We start from the raw sequence: 26,054 nt of genomic DNA on the forward strand, positions 1-26,054 counted from the left end.
TACACTCTGCTGCCATTTATAAATTATAATAATTTAAAGGTCTAGCAAACCTATACGATAAGCACCCTCCATTTTCTCCCTATGTGGAGGGATAGGAGGGGAGAGGTCAAGGTAATGAAGGTAGTCTAATTACGGATTCGAATCATTCCGTGTATCGGTTTGGGATTTTGATAAACCGTCTTAGGTTTATACGTATACCTTATACATATAATTCGTAAAATTTGAATATAAAATATAAATCCAAAAAGACAGTTTTAATCGATCCTCCGTTATCTTTCCCTATCAACTTTACGGAGAATTCTTATATCCGGGTTTTGGTTTGGGTGGGTTGAAGGATTATTTGTTGGTTTATTCTCTATATATCAATTATATACCCCCTTCCTCTAATCCGCATGGATCATCCGTTACCGACAAGTTTTGTCTTCAGTTATTAGTACAAATGACAGGTGCTTGAGTCTAGTGCCATTAATATTCAGTTGAAAAATAAAGATATTGTATGATGATATAGAATGAAAGGTAAATAATATTTTGCTTATGTATGACTTTAAACCTTTTAATGTTTTTTTAAATGTTTAAATTTCATAATTTCAGGTAAACACCATAACTTTTCACCAGAAGTCAGATGTCTACTGTACTGCTTACTGTTAACTGAGAAATATCAACTGAATCTCAATGAACAATCACACAGAATCATAAGGGACAAAATCAAAGACAGATATTTTCCTGATATCACTGATGATGACTCTATGGATCCTCCTGATGGAATCACAGAAACACATAACCGTGTGATGACCTTTATATCAGACGACTTCCGACATGACGTCATGTACGCCTTTGTGACGGAGTGTTTGGTGGAGGACAGTGATCTGGAGTTTTTCCTGACCACGGCGTCACGTGATGTGATATCAGAGTACTGCAGGTCCTGGTGGTATAAGAGGAGTGAGGGAGAGAGATGTCTGTATATACCAAACGAGCCGGAGAAGATGTACGAGCTCTTCATAGACAAACTACAGTTGGACATCATCACACACTGTACCATGTCTGACGTGTTGATTTATGACAGTATCAGTAAACGTTGTGAGTATCATTTCTCTATCATGTCAAATGTAATGCATCTATGTTTGAGTACAAGCAATCAGTATAATTCAATGTCATATTTATACACAGAATGTGTAACTAAATTATTTAAATTATTTTGAAACAGTTTATATATATATATATATATATATATATATATATATATATATATATATATATATATATATATATATATATATATATATATATATATATATATATATATATTTTAAAATCATATCAACTTAAATTGCATAATGTATATATCAGAATTCTCAGAAAAAAGAATAATATAATCACAATTTTTTCCAACAAGTTATTTTTTTAATTTTTAGTATTGTATATTTTTCAAACTCCAGAGAGAATATATAATACTAGCTATAATAAATAACTGTAAATATAAAAAAGTTCTTTATGAGGTTAAACGAACCTTTCTTTCAAATCAACACCTCCTTTCAATATTATGTATGGGAAATCAAGCTTCATCTCTGACACACTTGAGGAAACTTAATTAAGACTTCTTACCCTTTCCTACAAATACCTATTTCATGTGGAGATTAAGGTAGAATATGGAAGGGAATTACCACCAAAAGTCTATTTATCTTGCTTTTATTCTTATTCTGCCTACTTCTTTATTCTTTGTTATTATTGTAACTATATGTCACTTTATTGTTTTCATATTCGTCTTTATTACATTTCACTTTGAACTTTTTTCATTCTTCATTTTGTCCTTACTTCTATGTTGCTTTATTCTTGTAAATTCGTTCTTCTTTCTTTTAAATTGATACAGTTTCTTTAATAAATAATTATGATCATCTCTATTACAAATGTAAATTCAGTCACGCAAACCATGAAGCGCATTCAACAAAGACGAATACAAGTAGTGTGAATTTAATGCGGCATTATAACGCTAGGTGGCAGGGTGTTCGCTGCGAGTGTTGGTAAAATTAGGTACGCAAACCCGGGCGAGGTTATTCGACATTTTTCTGCCTTTATACTTTATCAATCGAACCCAAATTTCTTTATTTCAGGATAATAACTGTTCATGCGCAGTCACTTGATTCTGGGAACTGCAGGGCTGGTCTGGTTTCGGCCAACCCATAATGCTCTGCAAAGTAGTGCGGAACGTCATGGGTAGGCGTGGCCGGAACCAGGCTAGACCGGGGCATACTAGAAATAACTTTTGATTGGTTGGAGCTATGGTTTTCATATTTCACATGTGTATTCCTTGTGATAAGACCTTTCTTTTTGTACCACCATATTTGACCTTTTGTCCTTGACCTTGGAGTTTGACCCAGTTTTGCAAAATTTTACCCAACTTTAACATTGACCCTAACTTTTCAACAGTTAGCACTAAGGCTTTCATACTTCACATATGTAATCCTTTTCACAAGGTCTTTATTTGGATTCCAATAACTTTGACCCTTTGACCTTGACCTTGGAGTTTGACCTACTTTTAAAAAACTTTAACCTTGGCCATAACTTTTCAGCAGCTGGTGCTAGGGCTTTCATACTTGTCACGAGACCTTCTTTTGGATACCTACAATTTTGACATTTTGACCTTGACCTCGGAGTTTGACCTACTTTTTGAAAACTCTTACCTTGGCCATAACTTTTTGTACAATTGGTGCTAGGGCTTTCATATTTCACATATGTAATCCTTGTGACAAGACCTTCCTTTGGATACCAACAACTTTGACCCTTTGACCTTGACCTCGGATTTTGACCTACTTTTGGAAAACTTTAACCTTGGCCATAACAGTTGATGCTAGGACTTTCATTCTTCACATGTGTTATCCTTGTGACAAAACCTTCCTTTAGATACCAACTTGTTTTTTATGCCCCCGTATCGAAGATTCGGGGGTATATAGTTTTTGCCCTGTCTGTCCGTCTGTTTGTCTGTTTGTCCGCAAAAACCTGTCATCCTAGTAGTCGGCTACATCCCAGGATACAGTACCATTTAACACAGTGGTTTGTCTTGTGTGTCAGAAATTATACAAAAGTACAGTGTACTGCGTATAAAGTGACTTAAATCTTCATATTCAATATACCTAATGTACATATATTAATTTTAATAATTCAAGTGTCCGTTACCATTTTCGATTTATTTATTTTTCTTGGTAGCACTTTATGTGGTTTATAAAATACCCTTATTCCTCTCTATTTCAAAGCGGATACAGAAATATAGGGAACCAAATAAGGCCTTTCCTTGTTTTTAGCTCCACTGGTCAGAGACCAGAAGAGCTTATGCAATAGTAATGTGTCCGTCGTCCGTCCGTCTAGTTGTCTGTATGTCCGTCTGTAAATAATTTTTCAAAACACTACTCCTCCTACAGTTTTGGTCTGATTTCAATATAACTTGGCACATAAGTAGACTACAATAAGATACATAATGCTGTTTATCAGTTTCTGATTTCAATGAACGGTGTTGCCATGGTTACTAAAAATAGAGATTTTTAGCTCACCTGAGCCAAAGGCTCCAGTGAGCTTTTCTGATCAAAATTTGTCCGTTGTCTGTCGTCGTCGTTGTCGTTGTTGTTGTAAACTTTTCACATTTTCATCTTCTTCTCAAGAACCACTGTGCTTGAAAATATGAAACTTAGGTGGAAGCATCCTCAGGTAGTGTAGATTTAAGTTTGTTCAAATCATGACCTCTGGGGGTCGGGTGGGGCCACAATGGGCGATCAAAGGTTTACATAGGAATATATAGGAAAAATCTTTTAAAATCTTCTTCTCAAGAACAGCAAAGTCATGATTGGTCATATTTATATGGTAGCATCCTCAGGTAGTGTAGGTTCAAGTTTGTTCAAATCATGACCCCCGGGGGTCGGGTGGGGCCACAATGGGCGATCAAAGTTAACATATGAATATATAGGAATAATCTTTAAAAATCTTCTACTCAAGAACAGCAAAGCCATGATTGGTCATATTTATATGGTAGCATCCTCAGGTAGTGTAGATTCAAGTTTGTTCAAATCATGACCCCCGGGGGTCGGGTGGGGCCACAATGGGCGATCAAAGTTTTACATGGGAATATATAGGAAAAATCTTTAAAAATCTTCCACTCAAGAACAGCAAAGCCACGATTGGTCATATTTATATGGTAGCATCCTCAGATAGTGTAGATTCAAGTTTGTTCAAATCATGACCCCCGGGGGTCATATGGGGCCACAATGGGCGATCAAAATTTTACATAAGAATATATAGGCATAATCTTTAAAAATCTTCTTCTCAAGAACAGCAAAGCCATGATTGGTCATATTTATATGGTAGCATCCTCAGATAGTGTAGATTCAAGTTTGTTCAAACCATGACCCCCGGGGATCGGGTGGGGCCACAATGGGCGATCAAAGTTTTACATGGGAATATATAGAAAAAATCTTTAAAAATCTTCTACTCAAGAACAGCAAAGCCATGATTGGTCATATTTATATGGTAGCATCCTCAGATAGTGTAGATTCAAGTTTGTTCAAATCATGACCCCCGGGGGTCGGGTGGGGCCACAATGGGCGATCAAAGTTTTACATAGGAATACATAGGTTAAATCTTTTAAAATCTCCTACTCAAGAACAGCAAAACCATGATTGGTCATATTTAAATGGAAGCATCCTCAGATAATGTAGATTCAAATTTGTTCAATTTATGACCCCCCCCCCCCCGAACCACTTTTTAGCTCACCTGAGCCGAAGGCTCAAGTGAGCTTTTCTGATCAAAATTTGTCCGTTGTCTGTCGTCAGCGTCGTTGTTGTCGTAAACTTTTCACATTTTCATCTTCTTCTCCAGAACTGCTGGGCCAATTTCAATCAAACTTGGCACAAAGTATCCTTGGGTGAAGGGGTTTCAAATTTGTTCAAATAAAGGGCCACGCCCTCCTCCAAGGGGAGATAATTACGAAATAGCAAAAAATTAATGGCATTATTGAAAAATCTTCTTCTCAAGAACCAGTGGGCCAGGAAAGATGAAACTCATGTGGAATTATTGTCAGGTAGTGTAGATTCAAGTTTGTTCAAATCATGACCCCCGGGGATAGGGTGGGGCCACAATGGACGATCAAAGTTTTACATAGGAATATATAGGAAAAAATCTTCAAAAATCTTCTTCTCAAGAACAGCAAAGCTATGATTGGTCATATTTATATGGAAGCATCCTGAGGTGGTGAAGATTCAAGTTTGTTCAAATCATGACCCCCGGGGGTAGGGTGGGGCCAAAATGGACGATCAATGTTTAACATAGGTACACATAGGAAAAATCTTCAAAAATCTTCTTCTCAAGAACAGCAAAGCTATGATTGGTCATATTTATTTGGAAACATCCTCAGGTGGTGTAAATTCAAGTTTGTACAAATCATGACCCCCGGGAGTAGGGTGGGGCCACAATGGACGATCAAAGTTTTACATAGGAATATATAGGAAAAATCTTCAAAAATCTTCTTCTCAAGAACAGCAAAGCTATGATTGGTCATATTTATATGGAAGCATCCTGAGGTGGTGTAGATTCAAGTTTGTTCAAATCATGACCTCCAGGGGTAGAGTGGGGCCAAAATGGACGATCAATGTTTAACATAGGTGTACATAGGAAAAATCTTCAAAAATCTTCTTCTCAAGAACAGCAAAGCTATGATTGGTCATATTCATGTGGAAGCATCCTCAGGTGGTGTAGATTCAAGTTTGTTCAAATCATGAACCCCGGGGGTCGGGTGGGGCCACAATGGGCGATCAAAGTTTTACATAGGAATACATAGGTTAAATCTTTTAAAATCTCCTACTCAAGAACAGCAAAACCATGATTGGTCATATTTAAATGGAAGCATCCTCAGATAATGTAGATTCAAATTTGTTCAATTTATGACCCCCCACCCCCCCCCCCCCCGAACCACTTTTTAGCTCACCTGAGCCGAAGGCTCAAGTGAGCTTTTCTGATCAAAATTTGTCCGTTGTCTGTCGTCAGCGTCGTTGTTGTCGTAAACTTTTCACATTTTCATCTTCTTCTCCAGAACTGCTGGGCCAATTTCAATCAAACTTGGCACAAAGTATCCTTGGGTGAAGGGGTTTCAAATTTGTTCAAATAAAGGGCCACGCCCTCCTCCAAGGGGAGATAATTACGAAATAGCAAAAAATTAATGGCATTATTGAAAAATCTTCTTCTCAAGAACCAGTGGGCCAGGAAAGATGAAACTCATGTGGAATTATTGTCAGGTAGTGTAGATTCAAGTTTGTTCAAATCATGACCCCCGGGGATAGGGTGGGGCCACAATGGGCGATCAATGTTTTACATAGGAATATATAGGAAAAAATCTTCAAAAATCTTCTTCTCAAGAACAGCAAAGCTATGATTGGTCATATTTATATGGAAGCATCCTGAGGTGGTGAAGATTCAAGTTTGTTCAAATCATGACCCCCGGGGGTAGGGTGGGGCCAAAATGGACGATCAATGTTTAACATAGGTACACATAGGAAAAATCTTCAAAAATCTTCTTCTCAAGAACAGCAAAGCTATGATTGGTCATATTTATTTGGAAACATCCTCAGGTGGTGTAAATTCAAGTTTGTACAAATCATGACCCCCGGGAGTAGGGTGGGGCCACAATGGACGATCAAAGTTTTACATAGGAATATATAGGAAAAATCTTCAAAAATCTTCTTCTCAAGAACAGCAAAGCTATGATTGGTCATATTTATATGGAAGCATCCTGAGGTGGTGTAGATTCAAGTTTGTTCAAATCATGACCTCCAGGGGTAGAGTGGGGCCAAAATGGACGATCAATGTTTAACATAGGTGTACATAGGAAAAATCTTCAAAAATCTTCTTCTCAAGAACAGCAAAGCTATGATTGGTCATATTTATGTGGAAGCATCCTCAGGTGGTGTAGATTCAAGTTTGTTCAAATTATGACCCCCGGGGGGTGGGTGGGGCCACAATGGACGATCAAAGTTTTACATAGGAATATATAGGAAAAATCTTCAAAAATCTTCTTCTCAAGAACAGCAAAGCTATGATTGGTCATATTTATATGGAAGCATCCTGAGGTGGTGTAGATTCAAGTTTGTTCAAATCATGACCCCCAGGGGTAGGGTGGGGCCACAATGAACAATCAAAGTTTTACATAGGAATATATAGGAAAAATCTTTAAAAAACTCAAGAACAGCAAAGCCACGGTTTGTCATATTTATACGGAAGCATCCTCAGATAGTGTAGATTCAAGTTTGTTCAAATCATGAACCCCCCCCCTCCCTTTTTAGGGGTAGGTTGAGACCACTTATGCATTTAAGCTTTTCAATACTTAACTGATTTTTCCTTTTTTTTCATAGCCACAGTGCTCAGGTGAGCGATATGGCCCTTGGGCCTCTTGTTTATTTAAACTTTTCAACCTTTCAAGACTGAACTGATTTCTGCTTTTTCCTAGCCATAGTGCTCAGGTGAGCGATGTGTCCCCTGGGCCTCTTGTTGGGAAATACATTCAAAACGCTACTCCTCCTACAGTTTTGGTCTGATGTCAATATAACTTGGCACACAAGCAGACTACACTACGATACATAATTCTGTGAATCGCTTTTTTTTATTTCAGTGAACGGTGTTGCCATGGTTACTAAAAATAGAAATTTCTGTGAAAAACTTTCAAAACGCTACTCCTCCTACAGTTTTTATCTGATTTTAGTATAACTTGGCACAGAGGCAGTAAGATACATAATTCTGTGTATCGGTTTTTGATTTCAAGGAACGTTGTTGCCATGGTTTCTAAAAAATAGGAATTTTCTTGAAATACTTTCAAAACGCTACTCCTCCTACAATTTTTGTCTGATTTATAGTATAGTATAACTTAGCATACAAGACGACTACACTGAGATGCAGAATTGTCGTTATTGTTTTTTTTTTTTATTTTATTGAATGTTGAAGTTGCCATGATTACTTAAATCAAAATTTCTGTAAAATTGATTAAAAGGCTACTCCTCCTACAGCTTTAGTCTGATTGCAATAAATCTTGCCACAAAAACAGACTAAACCAAGGATCATTATTTATTGCTGTTGCAAAATTTCAAGTTCAAGTGCTACTTTATCTTCCTTTATAAGTACAACCAGTAGAGCGAGCTACAGTCTCGTCAGAGACTTCTGGTTTTCTATGTTTAGCGTCTGTGTACGGATTGGTTTTGAAGTTATGAATTTGTAATCAAACACATACCAAAAATGTACGAATACAAATATTTGCTACACAATTTACTATTTTGAGATCGGCATTGCATTTTTTTAAAGTTGTGTACCAAAACTTTAATTTTGATAACTAGTAGTTATCAAAAGATGATGAGGAATTCTACAATTATTTTTATATTGTTGATGTGTTTTCCCCTTTTCAGTTTGTGTGTTTTCCCGGATAGAAAGATAGGTTTTTTGATTTAAGGGAGGACGCGAAACAAAGAAAAAAAATGGAATTGCCTGAACAACATCCTCGTTTTTGTTCATTCAGATTCAATATTCAGAATTCAATGTTCAGACCCTAATGAATCAGTATTCAGTTTGGGTGGGAACAACCAAACATTTTCCTGTTTTGGGGGGGATGGGGGGGGGGGGGATTTGGGAACACTACCAAGCAAGAATTCCTAGACATGCAAAGATGGTCAACACATGTGATTATTGACAGAACACACCATAAGAAGCCTTTAATAATATATTATATTTCGGCATCCCCCCCCCCCCCCGTTCGTACAGCCATAATGAATATTTTTGAAATCGTGAATGAATGAGATGAAGATGGAGAAAATTCTTTAAGTAAATATATGCGATGTTTTTGCCATGAATACATACAATTCAAACGTAAGCATGTTTAAAGTACAAGATAATGCCTCAACATCATCATTCCTTTCATACTGTTCAGGTTTATGCACGTAAATAAATTGAAGATCAATGAATATCAGTGAGAAAGGGAACGACATCCTTTATGTCAACATCATAAGCTTTAAACTCCCTTTTTTAGATATAGTAAACTTGTTGTCAAACCAGCTGTTCACTATTTTCTAGTATCACGTAGTAGATTTGATGAACTTAATATTGATATAAAGAATCAGTGACATACCTCCGTCCTAAAGTTTCTATATCTGCTACATGCATTAAAGTGTGATTTTGAGTGAATATCAAACTTCGTGTGAGAAATAGTCAGTCTAACATGTACGACATTTCTGGAAGTGAACATTAAATACACAGGATATTCTAGCTGCAATAATGTATCCCTCTCCGATTTTTAAGGTCTTTCGTTCCAACGTAAGACCTTCTACTGATTCTGATGGTAAAGATTATTATTCTTTTTTTTTTCTTCTCCTTTCTAGACGCTAACTTTGAGGCCTCGTATCTCGCTCATTTCTCAACGGATTTTGCTCAAATTTGCAGGGTTTATAAACGTTACAAAACTCTATCAGAATGTTGTCAAACATGTCAAAAATCCACTTCCGCTTTTGGGTTATCTCCCTTTAAATGAAAATTTAGGAGGCTTCATTTCCAGATAAAGGTTCCGAGACTACAAAAGCTGGAGTAGAAATTCTACTGAATTTAAATAAAAGAAGCATTGAAGTTGTACACATATATTTTTGTTTTTTGATTTCTGTGTTCAAAATGGAGCTAGATAGGGGTCAAAAATTAGAACGCCTAAAAGCGCGAAAATTTACACATATATGTTCCTACGTATCTTTTAAAATAAAAATATTTTGATAAGACATGTAGAATAAAAGTTGTGCACAATTTTAAGGCCTTTCATTTGACACCACTAAAAAGGGTCTGACTCCTAAAATTAGGGATCTGAAGCCCTTTAAAGTTTTTGCTTTATAACTCAAAAACGGTAAATATTTCGAAATGGCTGTCGTTAAAAAAGTTGTTCTTTGACATCTTATTGATCTCATGAAAATGTTATTTTGTTCGAGTCTTGTGTTTTAAATGCGCCAGAAGCTTGACCCATATACAGGTATATGTTCTCATTCAGCAAGTAAACGAGAGCTCTTCATGCGTGTAACTAAAATAAACTTACTATAAATAATAAACCTGGCTACATTAGATGCTAATATTCTTTAGAATTAGGTTCTTGAAGTGTTTTTTGCTTTATTTCCAAGTTTTTTTTTGACAACTTTTCCTTTTATTTCATTTTTTTTGAAAGTCGAATAAACCAGTCTACTAAAAAAAAGGAAAAAAAGATAACTTTTCTTCTTATCATATAAAAACAAACAATATAGTGAGAAAATAAAACAAAACTTTGAAGCATAGACTATTCACAGCCATTAAGTTCACGCCTTTTACATTCACCTTGTGTGTTTACAATTATGTAACACCTCTCTCGATAGCGCGTGGCAAAGGAGGTCACCGGGGATCAATCGGCGTGTGATCCAGCGACCTAGTCATACACAAAACAAATCATAGAATGGCCATTCCAAATTCGTTTTGTAAACTAAGTCATGAGTGGATAAATATGTTGAATCTTTCAGATTATTTCATAATATCTTTGATCAAATCGCTAGTGTATTTCATTTAATATTTTATTCGCAGAATTACAGGAAAGTTGCATAATGATTTTTATAAACAATTTATTTCTCGATATCGCGGTAATTGTCTGTTTTATTTAAAATAAAATTCAAATTATATTACCTTAATTAATTCCTACTAGTAATGGAACTTTTGAAACTTAAATGTACATGTATGTATTCTAATATACGTTCTTTTGTCGACGCCCTTATAATGTGCAACTGTATATATACAAAGCGCCCCAAATATTGGAAATACAAAATCCCACATTCACACGCGCCTCCAAAATATGTAGAATGAGACATACATGCGTAACTGTATTTTAATATTACAAATTTATTACACACCTAACCTTGAACAATTTTTTTTTCTACTAGACTTGTTATTGTATGCAAACAGAATGATAAACATGTAATTATTTATATGTTCCCATAATTTTTTCTGAAAATCAGAACACATTTATCAGCTCTCTTAAGGTTTTACGGACACATACAATGTACACGCATGCAAGCACAGAACAGATCTTTTTTACGGCCCAAAATTCTGATAGTCGCTGTATTTCTAATCTGATTGACTATACATGTACCTTTAACAAATATTCTTTAATTTTCTTTGGGACCCCTGCATCACTAGTCAGGTGATATACCGACTGAGCTACCCAGGCCGATATCCACGACCCAAACCACTACAGTTTTATTAACTAATATCTTCATTTTCTTTTCTTTTAATCTTTTTTTTAAACAAATTTTTAATTATAAGAAATCCATGCAGGTGCTCCACATGTCAATTATTGTGATAGAAGTACTTACCACGTGACCTGATCATAATGCATTCATATTGGTCAACTCTGTGATGCATGGTGTGATTTATCAAACCTTTCAAAATCTTTCCTCTTGACCACATCCTTAAGTGTATTCAAAAGTCAAACGACTTCCTGTCAATTTTGAATATCACCACCACACGTGAATTTTGAACTTTGATTACCAATTTCGTTATTTTCATCAATAACACATATCCTTTTAGCCTGTCATTTTTCGGATTTTTAAAAAACTAAACTTCACACAAAAAATCACGGACGTCTTGTTAAGTTATAATGCAAACAAACGACTGAAGAATCTTGAACACAAGAAGGGTGGGTGGGGTGCATAACTACATGTATAAAATTAAAAAAAAAGCAAAGGCGGATCCAGGGCCGGCGCGCCGGGCGCACCCCCCCCCCCGCTCCCCCCGTTTGAATTTTTGTATGTAGAACTTATATGTCCATTATCCTAAAATCAAGGAAAAAACATCTCTTATTTGTAAGAATTTGTCAACTTGTGGGGGCTTCTCCCCTGGATCCACACCAGGGCTTTGTCATAGACCCACTCCCCTGCCTTCTACTTTGCCCCCCGTTATGAAATTCCTGGATCCGCCACTGCAAGGGGCGTAATAAGCAAGAATAATATAGCTTTGAAGGGATGTGCTCTTCGGTATTGGTACTTTTACCTATGCTATATACACAAAGACCTCTAGATCTACACGACAGAAATAAAGCTTGAGCGGCAGCTCTGCTTTAAAACATGTATCTACTTTTTGGTACAATCACAGAAAATTATTAGTATTTAGCAAATCCTTGCTACAAAGCACAAACACCATAATATTAAACTTGACATGTAGCAAAAATTATTCCATCAATAATCCACGAACATACATTAAAAGGATTATAAATATCTGTAGAAATTAAAAAGCAATTTGGAATTAAAAAAAAAAACTGTCGGCGAGTTTCTTATTGCTGCTATTGCGTTGAACATGCCATTTGATTGACAATCTCTCTATATATGCCAGGACAGACATATCTACATGTTACTTTTCAGGGACGTAGCATCGTTTTTGAAAAGGGGGGGGGGACCAGAGAAAAAAAATTACTTACCTGAAAAGACTTCACAACCAAAACCAAAAAAGGAAAATTGCCCAAAATCCTATTTCCTGGTGGGGGGGGGGGGGATATACTGCAACAAAATGTGGGGACCAACGGGACTTTCAATGAACATTAATGGAGTAAAAAGTTAGGTCTGAAAAAGGGGGGGGGGGCTGATCCTACGTGTCTGCTCTTATAGCTCATGCTTTATTTGATCTGCAATATCATAAGTTTACTTGATTGAATACCTCGGAGTATCTCTTATCCTTTCGACAGCCTTTTAGTTTGACCAACTATACAAAATTTAGCCTTTTGAACAGTTGGCGTTAGGGCTTTCATACTTCACATCCGAAATTCTTTGTGACAAGTCCTTTCCTTGGGAATAAATATTTTTGACCTTGTGACCTTCACCTTGGAGTTTGACCCACTTTTAAAAAAATTAACCTTGGCAATATCTTTTGAACGGTTGGGACTAGCGTTTTCACATTCACAGGTGTATTCCTTGTGACAACGCCGTTCATTGGATATCAACAATTTTTACTATTTGACCTTGACCTTGGAGTTTGACGTACTTTAAAAAAAGTTAAAAGTTTTGAATTTTTACCTTTGACCTTGGAGTTTGACCTACCTTTGAATTATTTTAATCTCATTAATAACTTTTCAACGGTTGGTGTTAGGGTTTTCATATTTTTACATGTGTGTTTCTTGTGACAAGACCCTCCCTTGAGTACCAACAGTTTTGGCTTTTGTCCTTGACCATGGGGTTTGACCTACTTTTGAAAAAAAACGTTGGCCTTTGCCATTACTTTTGAATAATTAATGCTAGGGCTTTCATATTTCAATGTCTATTTATTGTGGCAAGGCATTCCTTTGAACACCGTTAATCTATCCTTGACCTTAACATTTGACTTGAGTATTAACAAAATCAATCTTTGCCATACTTTTCAATAGTTAGTCCTAGCGGTTTCATATTTCACATTTATTTTCCCTGAGACGAGATTTTTCTTTGGGTAACATAATTTTTTTATCTCTTGACTTTGACCTTGGAGTTGGATACGAATTTGAGAACTTAAACCTTTGCCATAAGCTGCAACAGTACCGGGGCATCAGTGTTTCACAAACACTTCTTATTCAATATCCAAACTGGACAAAAACATTCACAATGAATCCTTAAATCATTGTGTGGAACCTGATAAATTATTTGACTCGATCTATGGTCTGAAAGAACATGGCTGAACCTATCCAGTCAATAAACACAGATTGGGATTTTTTTGGGACATGGCCTAAACTCAAGTTTAAGGTCACTAAGGATATTTTGACTGGATGTATGGACTGTATGAACATGTGTGAATTTGAGAAGTCAGTAATACACAGATGGGGTTTGCTCATAACCAGAGTGTGTCATGGCTTTCGCAAGGTCATTTGGACAAGTTCAAGGTCACATACATTCCTTTATCGGTTGTTTTACCTACAGAGTGAAATATTGTTAGTTGATACCCCTTACAAGATTGCTTATAACCTTATGATATGACATGACCTTGACCCAAGGTCACTTCTTCCTGCCTGCAGCTTCAACGGAAGACCTACTCGTTGCTTTGCAACGAGCTCGGCTCTAGTTTTAATCTGATATTTTCTGGAGAGGGCTACAATTCCACAGCATCTCCGTAATGATGCAAATATATACATGTATATATATATATATTTAAATACGGGAGACTGCAGGCAAAATAAGTTGTTTTTACATTCAACTTACTTCTAATGAGACAAAATTTTATATTCACTGTCAACAAATTAGTCAGGTTAAACCCGAAAATCAGGTAAATTAAATCTGCGTGTTTACCAGTCGCTCTCCTCAGCAGCCATGACAGTTCTCGCATGATGTACTGAGACTTGCACTTGAAATTTAGAATAACTTCATAAAGCAAATGTCGGTGTTGATAAACGATTGTGTTGTATGGAATCACTAAACGTTGATAAATAAAACCATTCCATGTAATATTTTTTCGAAAACAGCGATATTTCTGTTTAAAATAAGGGAATTCCACAATACATCTGCTCTGTAGATCCCGAATTCTCATTGGCTGTCCCAGAATAAAATCGCTCAAGGTCAGTAAACATGGCGGGTAAATTCAAGTTGTGATGTTGACATATATGAAAAATAACTGATATATGGATTGCTTTGTATATTTTTGGATCGATTTATGTCTTGCATAACTACATTTTTGGAGTTCAGGTAAGAAATGTTAATTTGAACCGAAATCTATGCGGGAGTCAATAAGTCCCGCACTTGCACCATTACGGAGATCCTAAGGAGTTGTACCCCCTCTCCCCCATCCCCCCCAAAAAAGGAGAGGGGCTACATTATTGCAGCTAATGATATTCCGTTACCAAAGCAAGAAAGAAAACAAGATGTGTTTGTAAAACACTGATGCCCCCGTATGGCATCTTATGGCGAAGGTTAAAGTTTCTCAAATGCAAGTCAAATTCAAGGCCAAAAGAAAAAAAATGTTAAATTTGAAAGCCCTAGCTGCAACTGTTCAAAAGTTATGGCAAAGGTTAAAGTTTTTTACAAGTAAGTAAAACATCAAGGTCAAGGTCAAAGTTGTTAGTATCCAAAGGAAGGTCTTGTCACAAGGATTACATATGTAAAGTTTGAAAGCCGTAGCACCAACCATTCAAAAGTTATGGCAAGGTTAAAGTTTTTTGAAAGTAGGTCAAACTCCTATGTCAAGGTCAAAGGGTCAAAGTGGTTGGTATCCAAACGAAGGTCTTGTCACAAGGATTACATATGTGAAGTATGAAAGCCTTAGGTCTAACTGTTCAAAAGTTATGGCCAAGGTTAAAGTTTTTCAAAAGTACATCAAATTCCTAGGTCAAGGTCAAAGGGTCAAAGAGGTTGATATCCAGAGGAAGATCGTGTCACAAGGAATACTCATGTGACGTTTGAAACCCCAAGCACCAACTGTTCAAAAGTTATGACCAAGGTTAAAGTTTTTCAAAAGTAGGTCAAACTCCAAGGTCAAAAGGTCAAAGTTGTTGGTATTCTAAGAAAGGTCTTGTTACAAGGATTACTTATGTGAAGTATGAAAGCCCTAGCTCCAACCGTTCTAAAGTAATGGCCAAGGTTAAAGTTTTTCAAAAGTAGGTCAAACTCTAAGGTCAAGGTCAAAAGGTCAAAGTTGTTGTTATTCAAAGGAAGGCCTTTTCACCAAAAATACACATGTGAAGTTTGAAAACCCAAGCACCAACTGTTCAGAAGTTATGGCCAAGGTTAAAGTCTCATAAAATTTTGCAAAAGTGGGTCAAACTCCAAGGTCAAGGTCAAAAGGTCAAATATGACCAAAGAAAGGTCTTGTCACAAGGAATACACATGTGAAATATGAAAGTCATAGCTCCAACCAATCAAAAGTTATGGGCAAGGTTAAAGTTGACAACAGACAAACAGATTAACAGACAAACAGATAAACAGACAAACAGACAGACGGGACAAAAACAATATACCCCCGGGATCTTTCGATCCGGGGGCATAATAAATATTTTACTCTTGATTCTTCTGAGTTACAAAAACGTTTGTGCATGTGTTCGTTTGTGAACATTCTGAACTTGAGTGTATTATGATATGTTTTGATTTAAATTATTCTTGAAAAAATAAATGTTCCCTTTTAATCTTTCATTAAATTATTTTTTACAAGTTTGCATGTGGTATGAAACAGTGTAAGTATACTGATATGAAGATTGGATATAATTTGATTATTTAAACAAATAGGATTCTCTGACAGTTCAACACATTATTAATTATCCTGGTAAAATATACTAATATGAATTATTCTATATAAATTGATATTAAAAACTTCAGGGATATTTTATGGGTTATTTCATTTCAAACTGTAAGGGACGAAAGATTTTAAAAGCTATGTAAGTAAAACAATTGTGTATATGGTGCATATATTAACTCTCTTTGAAAGAAAATAACTTACACTCATTTAAAGGAAAACAAAGGATAATGCATTGTAGTGTCGTTGCTGGGGAATAAACTCCTTGACAGTCTGTGTATGCCTCATGAATATATAAAATTCCCTACAGAGCGTTTAATTTCAACCTAGCTTTAGGACATCTGATTCATTCACCTATGGATTCCTGTGTGTCATATGTTAGGGATGCTGTGGCGTAGCTTCCATTGAAGCACAGAAGCACGTGCTTCCACATTGTTTGATGAAATTGAAACTTCCAAAGCATTTGATAAAAGATAATACATATTTAATATAAATTTTATAACATTAATTATGTAAAAATGCATGTAGGCTTATAGCAAGGCTTGTGATAAGGATAGGGGAGCTGCTGCTGTCTTTTGTAAAAAAAAAAATTTCTCGCTGAAAACGCATTTCTGACAATATCTTATGAATAATAACTACAAAAATACTTTCAAAAATATTGATTAATAATTAACATTTAATGGTTTATAAAGTTATAAATCTATTTAAAACTGAAGGATAATATAAGCGACTTTAAAATATTGTCTATCGTCTAAACTGCACCGCAACAGCTTCCAGGGACTTTGCACCTTAAGTCCTACCAGGGCTTTTTCTTGGTCTCATCGGGGCCTCATGCTGGCCCCCAAACCCCTTGTGGTTTCATGCTTCCACATTGATCGACTCTAAGCTACGCCACTGGGATGCCTATTCCTTCATGGCACCTGATTGCATCTCTGATCTTTTTATAGGCCCTTGTTTGCTCCACTCCCGATTTGTTTTGTTTCGATTGACTTAAGAGCATGATTACTGTTCGTTATCTCCATATTTGATTACGTCAACCTCCGTACGTTAACAACCTTATCACTGATGTAGAGAAAACAGTTTCATTCAAATTTACATAAGAGTGTGTTACTTGAAAACAAAAAGTGAGAAACCCATTAAATAGAAAAGTAGAACATGAGAAGGATGGGATACAGAAGTAAAACGATGTTATAATTTAGTCGAATATTTGTGTGGTAATGAAGTAAATCGATCTCTACATCAATTAAAATGTATTTTTCAAGAATGTTGAAAGAAGTCATATTATTTATTAATTTGAGGTTCGAGTAATTTCACCTCCACTTGATAAGCTATAAAGGTGTAAAATTTCAGTTTTCTACACGAACTTGAAGTAAAAGAAAATAGTATTTTTCGTGTTGTGAATTGTTTATTCTTTCACATTGTACAGTTGGAGTCCCTAGGGAAGTACTGCGATGGGACCAGGAGGCCAGAGAGCGGTATTTAGAGTACGCTAAGAGGGGAACACAGACAGTCCACCATGCCCGGGGGATGATTGTAGGCTGTGCAGGGGCGGGGAAAACCACGCTACTTAAACTTCTGCTCGGTTGTAGTAAAGAGGAGATTGATAATGTAAAATCTACTGAAGGATTGGAGGTGCATGAGGAAATATTTGATATATGTGATGAAACAAAATCATTAAAAGGTAATACATATATTAATGATGCTCAAACCTAAGCCTGAGAGAGAGAGAGAGAGAGAGCTCTTGCACAAATCGAAAAATATGACATACCTTTACTTTATTTTCTACATCAATATTCTTTTTCAATAAAAAGTAAAGACACTTGATTTACATAAACTTCTCTTTTTTATTTGTGGTACATGTCTCTTAAAAACACTGACATTGTGAATCAATACTTTACTGTAAAACTGATTTTAAACAATGATAAACCAGAAATGCAGATACTATTATACTGATTGCTCAGTGTTTTTGACAGTAGAATTGATGCTTGTATGCTTAATCATGCACATAAATTGCTTTCAGCATTGTAAGTTTAGCACTTGATTACTTTAAAGAAAACTTATTAGTCTTTAATTCTATGAATCTTAAAAGAATGTCAAAAATACCATCTTATTGCTTCTGTAATGTATTATATTTTGAAAAATTTGATAGAGTATGAGATATGCCGGTTAAGAAAAAATAGAAATACTAAACACATGATGACTTTTTTAGCAAAGAAAAGCAAGGGCAGCAATGGGAAAGTATATACTACAAATGTTGACTCTAAGACTCTGACATTCTTTGATTTTGGAGGACAGTGTGCATACTACGCCTGTCACCAGATTTACCTGACCAGGAGAGCTTTCTATGTTGTGGTGGTGGATGCTTCTAAACGTCTTGACCAGAAGGTGGATAAGAAAGTGTGTGATCAGGATGACAGTGTTTTCAGTGGATGGACGTATGGAGGTACAATGTATACTTTTAACAAAGACACATTTTATTTTTGTCCTTTGCATTATAAAAGCATGTTTGATTTTCAAATAGGTGACGTAAAATAGATCATTTCCGATAAAGCTTTCTAATGTGTTAATGATTGAAACGACTTTACATTACCGGTTCCCAGAAAAATGCATTAAAATAAAGTGTCGCCGTAGGCGACTTAATTCAATTGATATGAAATCGCGTGAGCGATCGATAAAATAAAAAGTACGAGGTTTTTGGCCTTTTGACCGCAAAATCGAATTCTACGGTTTAAAGTTTAGTATAAAACTTACATTTAAAACGAAGTTTTAAACCTTATTCTCTGAAAAACAATTTATTATGTTGATTCATTGAAAAATCACCTAAAAATAATTGTCAATGAAGTGCGTGCGGCGCATGCTTAGTGTCGTTTCTTTCGTACTTAGCCATTTTTGCATGTAAACAAACCAACGAGATACCGTTGAAGCTGACTTAAAATCTTGCAAAAATACAGAAACAACTGAATTTCTTAATTTATCTAAAAGAACGAGTCACTAGCCCTAGTCTTTCGGATGGTGCATGAGGACTAACCCAAGTCTTACGGGCAGACTCTAGTCTAACCCTAATCAGTCAAATAATGAGCGAGGACTAACCCTAATCTCTGGGATGGATACGAGACTAACCCGAATCAGTCAAATACTTGTACAAGGACTAACCCTAGTCTCTTAGTTGGGTGCAAGACTTACCCTAACCAATCGAGCAGTGTGCAAGACTAAACCTTATCAGTTGAGTGTCGTAAATCTGACATCATAGTGCAACGAGCGCGCGGATCTTTGCGGATCTAGGGACCGGTAAAGTGAAGTTTACCCTTCTCTCATTTCTTTGTTGTATACCTTTGAACTCAAGACGTTTCTAAAAACAGATAATCTTTAAGTTCATAATCATGGCAATGATAGGGAACAATGCATATCACGGTACATTTTATAATATTTCTTCCATTATAATGAAAGGATATTGCACTCATTCAGTCACAAATGATCAAGCAATTAACATAATAAAGAAACAAAAAAAATAACCAAAAACAAGAATACATTTTTAAGAAACCCGTTAATTCTTCAAATTTCTCATTTGATCTCAATTTAAAATTTTTCTTACGAGCGGTAGGACATGTAATTTTATAAAATTAATGCAAACAAAGATTTTTTGAGTGGGCTGAGGCTAAGGTAGGGGATGCTAATTTGTATATATTTGAATAGAATAAAAATCATGCATTTTTTCTAAATTTTATGTAAAGTCTTTGTTTTATAATTTTAACATAAATAATTCTAATATTTAAAATGGAGGACACAAATTCACTGCTTTTATTTAATCTCAAGGTAATCCTACTTATTCATAAAAATATATATTCAAAAATATGTAGATTGGTCTTAATATTATTTTTAACAAATCCAGCCATGAAACACACTTTTTTCATAAATTCTAAGCATTTTTATTGAAATATATTAAGCGAAATTCAGAGTTATTTTACCTTCGATTTATATTTTTAGAGTCTTTCAACAATGTAATTTTTGTTTGTTTGTCGTTTGGGATTTAAAAAAAAAACAAAATAAATGCATGCTTTTGATTATTCCTTCTTTGAGTATATCGAATGTATTTTGTCATACTTTGTTCTTGCATTCACTCTCCACAAAAGTTGTATAATTATATAAGCTAACAAGATTTCATGATAACAATGACTCATTTGTCTGTTACCTTATCTGTCTGTCTGCCTTAAATGTATTTTTGTCTTCTATATGCTTTAACCTTTGATACTTGTACATGTACCGGGATCATAAAGGGAAAAAATAATTTCAAATATCTGATTTTGAACGAAAGAATTTTATTCGTAAGAACAGATAGAAGATGTATACTAGTAATTATGTTCACCAAACGAAGTTTTGGAACATATTGTTTATAATGAAATGAACAGCAAAATAGTTACATCAAATTCTGTTAAAAGAATCTTTAATTTAAGAACCCTCTCTACACTGCACACTAGAGAGTTCTGATTCTGTTGTATTTTTCTGCAGTTAGAGTGACCTACCCTTAGATCTAAATTCCAATAAATTGAAATTTACAGTGTATTACTGAATTTATAATTAATTCAAGTATTCTTAACATTTTAGAAGGCCAAGATAAATTAAATGAACACGTTATTTACAAGTATTTTCTTAATGGAAGTAAACAACTGTGATTTCTGTTCATTGATACTTGGTTGTGTTTGAACATTTTTTTCTGGGGGTAAATGCCACGTACCATATATTGGAAATTAAATAAATAAGCTAAATATTTACACCTTTATTTAATTTTATTTTCTCAATGTCCAAAAAATATCTGCACTGGTGTATAGAGGGTCCTTAATTTTACTTATAAAAACTTTGTCATCTTTTAGATTGTACACGAAGTGTTCAATAAACATATTTTATTCAATGTAACTGCAATGAAATACTCGAGTAAAATGGACTACAGAAGACTTCAGAATTTTGTCCTGTTGATAAAAACAAAATATTATACCAGACTCAATGAAAAGACGATCGTGATAAAATGTTTACTGTCTGTTAGATTAGTCGTATGATATATCTTGTTAAGTTTGAAAAGAATGAATGGACTTGAAAGTGCTGAAAAAATAACGTAAATTGAAGTTTATTTTTTTTTTAATTTCTTTCCGTAATTTAAATTAAAAAGGAACATTTTTATGTCTTTATTGCAGACTACTTTGTGTTCTGGATAAAGTCTATACATACCTACTGTGGTTCTGACAATGAAAAAGATATAAAACCCGTAGTTCTAATTGTGTCAACACATTGGGAAGAAGGAAACAGACAGTTCAGGGTGAACTTTTTTATCAAATGATCTTGTCATTTACACACCATTTTTATGCCCCTGTATCGAAAATTCGGGGGTATATAGTTTTTGCCCTGTGCGTCCGTCTGTCTGACTGTCTAGCTGTGTGTTTGTCTGTTTGTCAGCAAAAAACTTTGACCTTGCCCATATCTTTTGATTGGTTGAGCTATGACTTTCATATTTCACGTGTGTATTACTTGTGACAAGACCTTTCTTTGGGTACCTCCATATTTGACCTTCTGACCTTGACCTTGGAATTTGACCCAGTTTTGCAAAATTTTACCAAACTTTAATCTTAGCCCTAACTTTCTTTTCCTTCCTTTGGATACAAGCAACTTTGATCTTGACCTTGGAGTTTGACCTACTTTTGGAAAACTTTAACCTTGGTCATAACTTTTGAATGGTTAGTGCTAGAGCTTTCATATTTCACATGTGTAATTCTTGTGACAAAACCTTCCTTTGGATACCAACGACTTTGACCCTTTGACCTTGGAGTTTTACCTACTTTTGAAAAACTTTAACGTTGGTCATAACTTTTGAACGGTTGGTGCTAGGGTTTTCATACTTCACATATGTAATCCTTGTGACAAGACCTTTCTTTAGATACCAACAACTTTGACCCTTTGACTTGACCATGGAGTTTGACCTACTTTTGGAAAACATTAACCTTGGTCATAACTTTTGAATTATTGGTGCTTCAGCTTTCATATTTCACCAGTGTATTTCTTGGGAGAAGGCCTTTCCTTGGGCACCGTTTATTTTGACCATTTGACCTTGATGTTTGACATACTTTTGACAAAAAACGTTAACCTTTTCCATACCTATTCAATGGTTGCTGCTAGGGCTTTTATATTTCACAGGTATATTCCTTGAGACAAGACCTTTCTTTGGATACCAACATATTTGACTTGCATTTGAGAAAGTTTAACCTTTGCTAAAAGTTGCCATACGGGGACATCAGTGTTTCACAAACACATCTTGTTTATTTCAAAAAACTTAATTCGTTGACATATTGCAATATACCGGTAATCTTTTAGTGATCTGTAAGTCTTTTTTGAATAAAATTCATTTTACCATGGTACCGTTTAGATCGACATTATATACATGCATGTTTGGATTATTTGTATTTGAATATAGCAAGTATTAGAAAGTCGATTATGCGATCATTTTCATCAATGAAGATTCTTCTTCAATTTGTATATTTTTGCAAGGCTTTAAAAAATGTACGATTTCGGGATCTTTTTTGTGTAGTTTGGAATGATGCTTTTTAAGGAACATAAAGAGAAAATCACAATTCAAAATGATGTCTTAACAGAAAGAGAAAACAGTATATTATAACCACTTAAAAAATAATCGGATAAAAAAAATCTGTTTTCATTGCAGGATACAAAGGAACTGACTGAGAGCTTGCGGGATCAGTTTCCAAAGTCATCTAATTTATCACAGTACATTAGAGACGATAACGTTTATTGTGCAGAATTAAATATACCTCTCCATGATTTGGAAATATGCTTCTTCAACATAGCTTCCCATCATCGATGGAAAGAAAACATTCCAAAAGAATGGTCTTTCTTTGGTTTAGAAATTGAGCAGAAAAAACAAAAAGAGAGAATCCTAGAAATCTCAGAAATAACAACGAAAGTATCAGAGATTGCTGCTAAAGAACAGAAAGGTTCTGATAAAGCTGAAAAGGGAAAACTAGATATGCTGCGATATTATCATGATGCAGGAAAAACTTTATATTTTAATGAAAATGGTCTGGAGAAAGAAGTTATTATTGATGTGCAATGGTTTATTGACGCCTTCAAACATATTATCACCGACAAGCTACATTGTAAAGGTATTCCTGTACCTCAAGGGGACTGGGATGAATATTACAAAACTGGAAATTTGCGAAACCGACTTCTGATAGAGATTTGGAAACATAAAGATGAAGAGTTGTTTGAAAAGCTTAAGGAAGAAGACGAAGATTACAACATTGAAGACGGATCATATGAGAAAGATAGACGATATCTGCAATGTCATAAGGATTCACTTCTCAGTTTTATGGAAAGACTTGGTTTGCTGGCCCTTGGTACAGAATCCTACTATGCTCCGTGTATGAACAGGAAAGAAGTGGAGTATAATCTTTCAAATCTGATTAACAATTCGCAGAGTAAATCATCAGTCCTTATTTATCAATTTGACTTTTTACCATTTTTCTTGTTTTATCGCCTTATTGTCGCTTGTATGCAAGAAGATGGTTGGAAAGTACTACAAAATCATGATACATCTTGCCTCTATAAAAACGCCGCTTTGTTTTCGTGCATGGAAAATACCATCCTTGTATCCGTCACAGAAGAGTCTATACAACTTCAAGTATTTTGTCTGATGCAAGGATGCGTTTTGGAAAGGGTAAAAACATGCAGGATTCAAGAAAGAATAATAGATATGTTAAATAATTTATCGGAAAGATTTCATAGAAAAGTACAGTTTGTAAGAGGCTTTAGATGTCGAATGGACAAAGAAACGATTGCTATCGGTATCAAGGGGCATTTTTTACCAGAAAAAAAATACATTCCAAAAGAAGACTGTAAAATGATGTGCCCTTTGCATTCGATTACAGATCAGCATATCATTGATACAACTGAATTTACTAGATACTGGAAATTGCAAAGAGAAATGATACTTTCAGATTGCAAGTAATTAAGGGAATTTTTTTTTTTACTAAATTACCGTTTTATTGCTTTGAAATTAAAAACTTTTAAGCTCACCTGAGCTGATAGCTCAATTAAACTTTTGGGCTGGTACTCATACTTTTATTATCCCTAAAATAAATTTTAAAAATAAGATTGTGTGACATTCTTCTTTGGAATTTTTCTCCAAATTGTAACTTTTCCACTTTTGCTTAATTAGGATTATATCTAACATAATGAATGTATACAGGAAACCCCATAGCTACATGGTCATGTTAATTATATTGATATTGAAATATTCCCATATTATGTGGATTCAGATACCCATAAAGTGACAGTGGGGCTGTAGGATGTGGCCATTCTTTTCCATATGAATACAAATGAATAAACTCGATTTACATTGTAAAATCTAAAAAGCTACACGAGTTAATGTGGTGGTGCATGCATATGGACCTCTTGTTACACATATATAGTTGGAAATTTCAACTTCTCCTATTTCTGCAAATGTTTAATTAACTTTTCAAAAATGTGTGTATTTGAATGTCTGGCAATTTTTGTCAAACACTTGGCTTGCCGAGTGTCTCTTGAAAATTTACAAATAAAAAACAAACAAACAAACAAACAAAATCGGTTCCTTAGGAGCACTGGTTCTTGTTCTGAGACCTGTTTATCCCATTATATAAACATAAACTGTATTGTTTAAATGAAATAAACATGGCTCTGAAGAAGTTCCTTTTCTTAGATTATAATTCCCTGATTAATAATTCTCGATCATACAAGAACAATGGAAAAGATAAAATATAAAAAAAAACTGAAATGGAACCATTTGTGTCATCATAGATTTGAACATGCAGTCAATGAAAAAGTAAATGAAAAAGCAGCCAATTGGAGTCATTCCATGTGTTTCCTAACATGTTGGGAACACGAAAAAGAAAAAAGCACTTATGAAACACTTGATAATTGGAGAATACGATTTACAATTTTACAGAAAGTACTAGTACTTTTATAATGCTAAAATCTACGTAACTATGTAAACAGTGTGTGAACTGGGAACTACAAGAACATTAATGTAATTGTATTAATGTACATTATTTAATGAATAAACCTGCTATATTATATTTATTGTTGATAGAATATGCTTTGGTTACTTTTAAGCCTTTTAATGCTTTATATAATTAATTATATGTAACAAAGCATGTACTCATAAACCATTTTCAACTTTTAATTATTCATGTAGTAAACAGTGTGCATGTTTTAAATACATTAAGTCATTTAATGAGATATAAAAAAGATGCATATCAATTCAAAACTTGTCCATGGATTTTTTTTTATCAAGATTAATTTACAGTTTGCAATGAAGGCTTGTATCTTTGCTTATAGATACAAAAGTTAGAATAAAGTATATATTTTGAAATACTTGAATTCCAGGGGCCATGCGTTTTACATTTAGGAAAGTGGTACCTTAATTTATTCATTATAATGATGTACCTAGTTTGTCTGCTAAATACACAGGAACATAAAAGAAGATTTTGAAAGAATTAAAGCATTCACGCCATATGATCAATATAGCCGCACTCTAACACAAGAACCCCTAAACCAGAAGACAAGGGGACATAAATTCACAATTTTTAAAGAGACACATTTGCTCATGATAGTCATGCATTTGTCTGCTAAATATCCAGTAGCCGAGAAGGATGATTTTAAAGAATTGATGCATTTCTTTAATAGATGCTTCTTGCCAAATTGGTTGAAATTTGCACGGCGCGCACAGCAGAGAAGTCAATAGTTCCAGAAAAGATGAAGAATATGTTCATATT

General features: G+C 34.8%; 1 protein-coding gene across 1 annotated transcript in view; it reads left to right on the forward strand.

The window, feature by feature from the left end:
- Positions 1 to 24,374, forward strand: part of LOC133203270 (uncharacterized) — a 40,623-nt gene extending 16,249 nt beyond the window's left edge. Inside the window, exons 4-8 of the mRNA XM_061339086.1 lie at positions 592 to 1,077; positions 17,669 to 17,923; positions 18,452 to 18,685; positions 21,429 to 21,550; positions 22,946 to 24,374. Coding sequence (XP_061195070.1) covers positions 592 to 1,077; positions 17,669 to 17,923; positions 18,452 to 18,685; positions 21,429 to 21,550; positions 22,946 to 24,247 — 2,399 coding nt within the window. The 3' untranslated portion in view covers positions 24,248 to 24,374. The remainder of the gene's footprint in view (positions 1 to 591; positions 1,078 to 17,668; positions 17,924 to 18,451; positions 18,686 to 21,428; positions 21,551 to 22,945) is intronic.
- Positions 24,375 to 26,054: the final 1,680 nt, after the last annotated feature.

The sequence above is a fragment of the Saccostrea echinata genome, unplaced genomic scaffold, assembly GCF_033153115.1.
Source record: "Saccostrea echinata isolate AGI-Se365-2 ecotype Australia unplaced genomic scaffold, CSIRO_AGI_Sech_v1 ptg000049l, whole genome shotgun sequence".
Classification (NCBI taxonomy): domain Eukaryota; kingdom Metazoa; phylum Mollusca; class Bivalvia; order Ostreida; family Ostreidae; genus Saccostrea; species Saccostrea echinata.